General features: G+C 37.6%; 1 protein-coding gene across 1 annotated transcript; it reads right to left on the reverse strand.

The window, feature by feature from the left end:
- Nucleotides 1–16: 16 nt before the first annotated feature.
- On the reverse strand, nt 17–4558 carry LOC143702615 (uncharacterized). Its single transcript, XM_077196672.1, has 2 exons — nt 4291–4558; nt 17–813 (listed from the first exon to the last, which is right to left on the reverse strand). The coding sequence occupies exons 1-2, from the start codon at nt 4456–4458 to the stop codon at nt 529–531; spliced, it is 453 nt and encodes a 150-aa protein (XP_077052787.1). The 5' UTR covers nt 4459–4558; the 3' UTR covers nt 17–528.
- Between the last annotated feature and the right edge of the window lie 6088 nt (nt 4559–10646).

The raw sequence follows: 10646 nt of genomic DNA on the forward strand, positions 1-10646 counted from the left end.
ACTCTCAACATTGATCAGGATTGTATGTTTTTATTATAATATTGTGTGGTACTAGTATGTCGAAGCAAGCAAGTCATTAGTTACTTATCCCAGATGAATTAGATTAACAGTGAATTCACATCTTGATTAAAAAAAAGTAATATTCCATGCCATTTTATAAATACTAAAAATATTATTCTGGCAACATTTTTTGCTGCATTGTCATAAAAACATCATGCAACACGTATGCACTTAGTTTGAAGAGGCACTTTTCAGTGTACAGATTTATAAGTGTTTACGTGAAACCTAAACGTCTTGCATTAGTGCATTCAGGTAGACTGAACTTTGTCAAGTTTCATACAGTGTGTAAAACATTCAAAATCTGTTTTGTTTTTTAAAAAAAAATTCTGAGCACGAGGCAGCTGTGTTCATATATCGTCCAATAATACATTTTGAAATTTCTCACGTAAGGAATGCATGATTTGTTCTTCTGAGAGACTCAACAGTAATGTAAGATGTATGGTGTATTAATCAAACACACGTGAGGTTTCAGGGCACAGAGCTGCGTCTACTAAAGGCCCGTTTGTGCAGGTATAGAGGAGCAGGGCTCATGCATGTGCTGAAGGAGTAGATGGAGGAGGAAAAACACATTTCTCCTGATGAGGAGGACACACTGCTCCCTCCACCGTCACTCCCAGAGTCCCAACAAGCTCCCTCCTCATCCTCCTCTTCTTCTTCTGTGGCTTTCACACACTCCTGCTTCAGTTCCTGAATGCCATCGTGGAGATCCATCAGCTGACGGATCAGAGCTTGGTCCTGAGAGCGCATCTCCATCTGTAAAGATGAGGGAAGTTTTGACTTGTTTTTATGCTTTTATTCATTTTTTTTAGATGAGTGCTTGTATTAGCAACTATTTGCTATATGTGCGACATTTATGATTCTCTCGAATAATGTAAAAAAATGCCATTTTAAGTGATTATTTTTGCACATAAGTGAACTTAACTGTAAAAGCATATTCAGTTCACAATGCAGAGAGTGAACATGAACCTTACCTGATTTTACTTTATTAAAAATTAGTGCTGGGCACTAACGTATATGTATATATTTAAGAAAGATGTGTTATTTATATATAAAATATTTATATTTATATAAATTAATATAATAATATAAATTATATATACAGTATATACATGCAAATATTTCTTAAATATATACATGCATATGTGTACAAAATAATTATGCATAGTACACACATATATATGTAAACACAAACTATTAAAAATATAATTATAATCTAAATTTTTTGTGTGTAAGTGCAGTCAAGTTGATCCAGTCATTGACTTGAATATAAGCAAGTTAATTTAATATCAGGGTGTGAATTATAGATGATTATAGAATAATGGGGGGGTTATTAAGGGAAAAAAAAGATATTAAGGAAGTTAAAGAAGGATGTGGGTGTTTTATTTAAAAAAGTAGGCTATAGCCATGTTTCACAGACAAGGCTTAAACTAGTCCAGTTTAAAATGCATGTTGGAGCTGTTTTATCTGTTATCTGAAAGAAACTTGCATAAGTATCTTATATCTTAAAATATGTCAGTGTCTCAAAATGCACACAGTAATATTTTGTCTAAAGCACATTTATAAAAGCTATTTAAATGTCATAATTTAATTAAGGCTTAATCCTGGCTTAATCTAAACCCGGTCAATGAACCCAGGCCTGAATGTTTCAACAGCATTTTAAAAAATCGTGGGCAATAACCAAAAATTTAAATTGAAGTGGAAGATAATTGTAAGGAAGTAAATCATGGTTTCCCAGAATGAAGTTTTAATATTGTTTTGAGTCTATTTAAAATATTTTTTTAGCCAAGAGATTTTGATGATTTATGATAGGCAAAGGTTGTATTGACAGTAAAAGACATTACAGTTCCAACATTATTTACATATTCGTACCATCCAACATCAGGGCAAGGTTACGGTGTTTCTATGCTGATTAAGTTCTTATCCTCGCATTGATTCAATAGCAGGAGTTGAAAGTATTTTAGACAGTCAATATCTTTTTCAGATGCAAATTTCTTTTTCCTATTTCTGCTCTTTTCATTAATAGCAGTTTAATTGGATGCTTTGAGAGGAAATAATATCCCGCATTCCAGCACATTTCATGAGCCTGTTTCTGAAACGACAAAACTAGAAGTGTTCCCTCCAAAAACTGCTTTAATTACACTGGCAGACTAATAATGAAACCAGATCGGAAAGATTTAATCAAAGAAAACGAAGGAGAAAAGCACATGAATTTTGTGAGAATAAACAGTGTGTTTGTTTGAGTGTTAATGTGTCTGCCCCAATAAAAAAAAGAAATCAGTCGTAGAATCACGACCGAATACAAAAACAGCAAAATCTTTATCTGTAATAAAATTAAATTATACTAAAACCACCAGTAGGGGGCGGCAAATCAATGCCTTAATGAGTCATTGAATCATTTAGTTACCATCTTCCTTCAAAACGGCTGATTCATTGGGACAAAGCAGAAGTGAGTCAGTGAGTGAGTCATGAGTGAGTCATTGAGTCATTCATTAGAACAATTCATTCAAAAATGCCGATTCATTCAGTAACGAAACTGAAACTGTGTTGCTCAGAGTCGCTCAATGGCTCTAAGGTTTTGAACTATTTTTGTTGGCAAAATAGAGGAAAAAATGACAATATTGCGTCTAAAATGTAAGTCACTTAGGCTAATAGGCTATAAATGTATTGTTTATTGGATTGTTGTAATCATAACCCACATTTGCAAACATGCTGATATTTAAGAAAATAGCACTTTTGCTCGTTTGATATTAAAACAAAAACTTATAGGCAGACTTTTTGGCACCATATCTTGGTTTTTGTAAGTATTTTACTATTATTAATTTTGGTGGCATTTTTGCAAGCCGCTGAGCCCAATTCAAGAGAAATGGGATTCTTGCTGGAATAGAGCAATAATGCAAATCCTGGTATCGTCTGTTTCACTGCAGATCATTTAATAAATCAGCAGAATATATAAACTGGAATATCAATAGGAGTTGACTGTCAAATGTATATAATAAAAATGTAAAATAAATAAATATATATATATATATCAATTGTTAATTTTAAATCACAGAAGTACTGAAGTGATGAACACAGACAGTGAGACATAAAACGAGCTCCTGTTAAAGAGTTTCTGGTGTCTTTTGTGTAACGTTGCCATGACGAGTCAGGCTGTAAATGTCAAGCAATATATCAGAGAGTTTCACCCTGTGACGATGAAGCCATAACAGCATGAATGTTAATGACGAAACTGTTGTGTGTGTTTTATTCGTGAGGAGTAACGGTGTTTGAAACAACATGACCTACAACAATAGACACAAAACAAGCGCGCGCGCACGCGCACGCACGCACGCACGCACGCACGCACGCACACACACACACACACACACACACACACACACACACACACAACAGTCTCTTCTGCTCACTAAGGCTACATTTATTTGAAGAAGAAAAAATACAGTAATATTGTGAAATATTTTTACAATTTAAAATAAACTGTTTTCTATGTGAATATATAGTAAAGTGTAATTTATTCCGGTGATCAAAGCTGAATTTTCAGCTTCATTATTCCAGTCTTCAGTGTCACATGATCCTTCAGAAATCAGAATAATATGATTATTTGCAGCTCAAGAAACATTTATGATTATTATCAATGTTGAAATATGTTAAGGATTCTTTCGTTTATAGAAGTTCAAAATAACAGCATTTATTTGAATTTGTTTTGTAACATTATAAATATATTTACTGTCACTATATATTTGTTAGATATACACAGTATATATTATTAATTATTAATGTTTTATATATATAAACTATTAATGTTATATATACATATATTCTAATAATATGCTAGATATAGTATATTTATTTGTATATATAACTTTATTTTGTCATAATGAAATTATATAATAATTATAATAATCAAAATATATAGAAGATAATACAAATAATTTGTTTGAATTTTAGGAATTTATAAATTATTATTATTGGTTTGAAAAGCTAAAGATGAATTATGGATTATTCTTCATTTGAAATAGGTTGACATCAGAATAAACTCTATTGCCAAAATATGACAAAAGACTGAATTAAACTAATTGGAATATTTATACCAGAAAAATAATTATAATATTGACAAATTTATATTTTCCTAAAGTCCTCCTGGGATCCCCTTGCAGGAGGCAACATTTCTATCCTCACATTCTGGCCAAATGACTGATAATATGGTAAAATGTTTTAATAAAACCCTACCAGCTCTTTCCTCAGCCAGGCCAGTGCAGTCTCGATGTCCCGGTCTCCATCCGAACGCTTCATCTGCAGAGATGAGGAATGATCCCGGCACATCCCTGAGGCTTTACACTCATCAAAAGAAGTTTCCTTACAGGAGAAATCTCTCAGTCTGGTTAGAACCACTTCCATTGTTTCTAGAATGAGGAGCGGCGCCGGAGAGCGTTTTGTTCTTCTTGTCAGCCGTATATATACAGCTCTGTCACTGAAACACAACTCTGTCTCTCTGTCCACTACTGCGGAGTTTGTACTGGGATGGACACTTTAAAACAACCCCCCCCCCCCCCCCAACTACCCACACACACACACACACACACACACACACACACACACACACCATAGACACACGCATACTCTCATTTTCAGTGTTGGGGTTAACTCACAAGTAACTTGAGTTACGTAATCAGATTACTTTTTCAAGTAACTAGTAAAGTAACAATTACTTTTTCTATTTACAACTAGGGCTGTGAAAAGATTAATCGTGATTAATCGCATCCAAAATAAAAGTTTGTGTTTACATAATATATGTGTGTGCCCTGTGTATAATTATTTTGTATATATATATAAATACACACACATGCATGTATATATTTAAGAAATATTTGCATGTATATACTGTATATATTTATATATAATTTATATTATATATAAATATAAATATTTTATATATAAATAACAAATTTTTCTTAAATATATACATGCATGTGTGCGTATTTATATATATATATATATATACAAAATAATTATACACAGGGCACACACATATATTATGTAAACACAAACTTTTATTTTGGATGCGATTAATCACGATTAATCTTTTCACAGCCCTATTTACAACATAATATCTAAGTTACTTTTTCAAATAAGTAACGCTAGTTACTTTTTCACATTGTTGAGAGAAATAAAATGAGGTGGTTTTGTGTGCGCTGTGTAAATATAATGGTTATTTTAGTTCTAGGCTAAACGTTAACATGCATTTACTCATCTCACTTGCACAAAAACATTCAGTATTCCCTCAGAATGAATAAAAACAGTCAAATACAACCTCAAAACGTTTATAATTAACTATATTAAATTACTCAAACATACTTTATGTATTTAATCTCACTTTATTAACCAATGTCTTTGCTGCTGACCTTCAATGATCTAATTCAACCATACGAATAAGCAAACATGACTTTAGATTAGATTTAGAAATAAGAGAGTTGAACCTCCTTCTCCTGTTTCCTATTGTTCTTGAATCCAGAATAACAGCATCTGAAAGGTTTGTTTGTTTGTTTGTTACGCTACACGCGTAAATATGCATTTCCTTCAGCCTGAGGCTTATTATTTCACTTTTGGTGTTATTAACCCTAACCCTAACCCTAATTTGCCTTTTTTTTGTTATTAAAAAACAAACAAGCAAGCCCAGCCCAGCCCAGGTGAGAAAAAGTAACGCAAAAGTAACGTAACGCATTACTTCTTATAAAGAGTAACTAAGTAACGCAATTAGTTACTTCTTCGGGGAGTAACGCAACATTGTACTGCATTACTTTTAAAAGTAACTTTCCCCAACACTGCTCATTTTGCATGCAACATATGTCTGTTTATGAAGGGAATGACGTAGACTGACGTCAGCCTCAACTGAGCTTTGTAAATGTTTAATGCACTTGAATAGGTGAACATTCCCAAGGCTTTGTGGGAAACACTATAGTGAAGACAGCTGGAGTCTATGAATGTCCTTGGCAGAATACCAGCTAAACCAGGGCTTTTCAAACGTTTAGATGCCACAATATATAAGGAACCCTTATCCTGAAATTTACAATACGGTTTCATTAGTGGTGAAAATCAAGCTTTTAATGTTTTTTTTTTAAATATGTCTTTGTGGTGTTTTTAATGTGCTTTAAGACAAACTATGTGTAAATTCATAAGTCGACAGCATTGCTGAGTATTGTCTCCTTAAAGGATAATTCCGGTATTTAACACTTTGAGTCTGTTTTCTAGTTTGTTTTGGATGAACTGGTGGTGGACACAGAAATTTTGATGAGGGGTCCTGTCTCGACTTTTTGACTATCGCCTTTGACCGCTTCAGAGTGGCTGTCTACCGGCATGCACAACATGTCCTTAAAACAACCCTTAAAGCTGCAGTAGGGAGTTTTGAGAAAATGTTGACTTAGCCTGAAAATTTGAACAAGCACAACTTACAGGTCCAACCCACTTGCTCTCTGCTGCGCTACAGCCCTCCCCCCACAGCTCCTCACTCCACAGCTCCTCCGTCCACAGCTCCTCCCCCACAGCTCCTCCCCCACAGCTCCTCCCTCCACAGCTCCTCCTCCACAGCTCCTCCCCCACAGCTCCTCCCCCACAGCTCCTCCCTCCACAGCTCCTCCGTCCACAGCTCCTCCCCCACAGCTCCTCCCCCACAGCTCCTCCCTCCACAGCTCCTCCCCCACAGCTCCTCCCTCCACAGCTCCTCCCCCACAGCTCCTCCCTCCACAGCTCCTCCCTCCACAGCTCCTCCCCCACAGCTCCTCCCTCCACAGCTCCTCCCTCCACAGCTCCTCCCCCACAGCTCCTCCCTCCACAGCTCCTCCCCCACAGCTCCTCCCTCCACAGCTCCTCCCCCACAGCTCCTCCCTCCACAGCTCCTCCCCCATAGCTCCTCCCTCCACAGCTCCTCCCCCACAGCTCCTCCCTCCACAGCTCCTCCCTCCACAGCTCCTCCCCCACAGCTCCTCCCTCCACAGCTCCTCCCTCCACAGCTCCTCATCCACAGCTCCTCCCACTCCTCCCACAGCTCCTCCCCCACAGCTCTTCCCTCCACAGCTCCTCCCCCACAGCTCCTCCCCCACAGCTCCTCCCTCCACAGCTCCTCCCACTCCTCCCACAGCTCCTCCCCCACAGCTCCTCCCTCCACAGCTCCTCCCCCACAACTCCTCCCTCCACAGCTCATCCCACTCCTCCCACAGCTCCTCCCCAACAGCTCCTCCCTCACAGCTCCTCCCTCCACAGCTCCTCCCCCACAGCTCCTCCCTCCACAGCTCCTCCCTCCACAGCTCCTCCCCCACAGCTCCTCCCCCACAGCGGAGCCTGCCGTGAACGCGCAGGCTAGTAAGCAGGACCACCGATGACGGCGGATTATAAACAGTCATGGAACATTCACTAATAGGGACGAAACATCAACAATATGATTTACATTGACTATGGCCTGCCCATACTTTGACTACAAACTTGGTCCTCAAATCATTATGTATTTTGCAATACATGTAACTTTATAACGTTGCACTCTTCCTATAAGTTATAAATAGCTAGTAAGATAACGTTAAAGGATTAGTTCACTTTAAAAAAAACTTTTGCTGATAATTTACTCACCCCCATGTCATCCAAGATGTCTTTCTTTCTTCAGTCGAAAAGAAATTAAGGTTTTTGATGAAAACATTCCAGGCTTTTTCTCCATATAATGGACTTCAATAGGACACAAACGTTTCAAGGACCAAATGACAGTTTCAGTGCAGCTTCAAAGGGCTTTAAACGATACCAGACGATGAATAAGGGTCTTATCTAGAGAAACGATCGGTCACTCCAAAAATAAATAAAAAACTTTAAGTTTTATAAGCACAAATGCTCACCTTGCTCAGTTCTGTGATGCACGTTCGTGATCCTGTTCGAACTCGTTCATCAAAATGAACAAATCTTTTTTCGAGTCATTTTGTTCGTTGAATGAACGAAATGACTCTGAAAAAGACTCGTTCAAAATGAACAAATCTTTTTTCGAGTCATTTGGTTCGTTGAATGAACGAAATGACTCGAAAAAAGATTCGTTAATTTGGATGAACGACTTCGAACAGGAGGGTCACGAACGACGGGATGTGCTCGCGCTGTGCAAGAGAGGGGTGATCAGCGCCTACACGAGCGTGATTGACACTGCTAAGACATTCCTCCTGACTCTGATTGGTTGTTTCTGACCGGGAGCGGTGTATTGCTGCAAATGGCAATAGGACCACAGGGAGGAGCCAGAGGCGCTTGTTTTTTTCACAGATTATCTCTCTCATATTCTACTGTCAGGACATAATTACAGTTTTAACAAATATTTGTTTACAAAAGTTACCTAATGGAGCTTTAACGTTCGTTTTCAAAACTATGCAACTCACCGACCCCAAAGTGTTAAATACCGGAATTATCCTTTAAAACTGCAGTGAAACAAAGACAGTCTCAAAAACACGGTTTGAAATCGCTGGTGCTTCTGACGTAACCTTGTAACCAATCAGGGGTGCGTTTCCCAAAAGCATCGTTGGCCAACTATGATCGCAATTTCCATTGAACTCTATTGGTAACGACGGAACCATAGTGCGACCATAGTTGGCTTTGGGAAACGCACCCCAGATCAGTGGGGTGATCAACAGTTTATGGTAGGCTACTGACAATTCAAAGACCAATGGACAAAAAAGTAAATGCCTTTATTCTTTCTGTTAAAATGACACGTCATTTATTCACAGACTCTAGTGCTGGTAAATGTAATTAATACATTATTATTAGCCATTTTAGGGCCACATTTACACATAGCCGGGTATTTAGAGAAACGAATATCCCCCCCTCCGTTTTCAATAATAACATTGTTCACACAACATCGTTTTCAAAAAAGTTGTCATTTACATCAACCCGCATAAATACGGCGTCTAGCGCCATCATAACTATGCCAAACTGGGCGCTCACGTGACGTTAAACATTTCCTTGCGCCTAAAGTGACGCTTGAGATCCTAAAAAAAACCCCAGTTTCTCCCAGTTGACACGGCAACATATAACCGGCGTTATCAGAAATCTCCACTTTATCGTCGTTTCTGTGATAAAAACGGGGTTTTCGTGTAAATAAGAGTCCAAACCGCAGGCAAATATCTGCGTCTTCCCTTCGTGTAAACGGGGAAAAAATATTCATTCGCGTTTATAGGGTTATGTTTGTAAAATGCATCAATGTGCCCACAAATCTGTCATATATTCATGTGTCTGTATAATGAGTGTGTTGCAGATTGTGTATGATTGGTTGTTCTCTCTCCTCTTCCCACCCTCTACACTCCCACTTTTCCAAAGCTTTATTTTTTCAGACATTTTGAGCTCTGAGGTGTATCGACCAAGCTTAAACAGGGAGGTTGACATGAATGACACTTGTGATATGAACACCCCAAAAAGAGAAAGGGCAGAGCCCTCTTCAACACAAACACCTAAACAGATCTTTTACTTTTACTTGGTTGTACAGCCAAAGCCAATAAAAATGGTTGGCTTTGTCCATATTTGACTCAAACATGGGTTGCAACCAGTGTTGGGGAAAGTTACTTTTAAATGTAATGCATTACAATATTGCGTTACTCCCCAAAAAAGTAACTAAGTACGTTACTTAGTTACTTTTTATGGAAAGTAATGCGTTACATTACTTTTGCGTTACTTTTTCTCACCTGCATGGGCTTGTTTGTTTGTTTTTTAATAACAGCTAAAACAATCTATTTTTGCCAATTGTTAAGGCCCTTTCACATCAAAAGTTAAATGAATAAGCGTAAGGCTGAAGGAAATGCATATTTACTATGCATATTTACTACTGTACAATAGAGGGCGCCGCTCAAACAAACCTTTCAGCTACAGGAGAAGGAAGTTCAACACTCTTATTTCTAAACCTAATCTAAAGTCATTTTTGCTTATTAGTATGGTTGAATTAGATCATTGTAGGTCAGCAGCAAAGACATTGGTTAATAAAGTGAGATTAAATACATAAAGTATATTTGTGTAATTTAACATAGTTAATTATAAAACTTTTGCACAAAATTCTGTGATTGCATTTGACTGTTTTTATTCATTTTGAGGAATACTGAATGTTTTTGTTCAAGTGAGATGAGTAAATGCATGTTCAATGCAAATGCACACAACACCTCACTTTATTTCTCTCAACATGGGGACAGGAGAGCTGTCAGTCAATAAATGTGAAAAAGTAACTAGCGTTACTTATTTGAAAAAGTAACTCAGATATTTTGTTGTAAATTGAAAAAGTAATGCGTTACTTTACTAGTTACTTGAAAAAGTAATCTGATTACGTAACTCAAGTTACTTGTAATAAGTTACCCCCAACACTGGTTGCAACAACCCAGAATTTAATTTTTTCCCCTGTTTTTTCTCTAGACTTTTCCCCGGACCCACCCAGTTTATTTGTTCCAGGACTGAATAGGTCACAAATTACATTTGCCTTTGATTTTGAGCCCATGCAGACATTAGTATGTTTTCTGGGTAGATCTGAGCTTTATGACGAACACGAGTCGCATGCTGTCCTGTCCTCTCTGTGTTTCCCAAGCAACCTGAAC

Source organism: Siphateles boraxobius, unplaced genomic scaffold (assembly GCF_051911475.1).
Source record: "Siphateles boraxobius isolate OS27281-9 unplaced genomic scaffold, OSU_SipBor_1 35, whole genome shotgun sequence".
NCBI classification, from domain to species: Eukaryota; Metazoa; Chordata; class Actinopteri; order Cypriniformes; family Leuciscidae; genus Siphateles; species Siphateles boraxobius.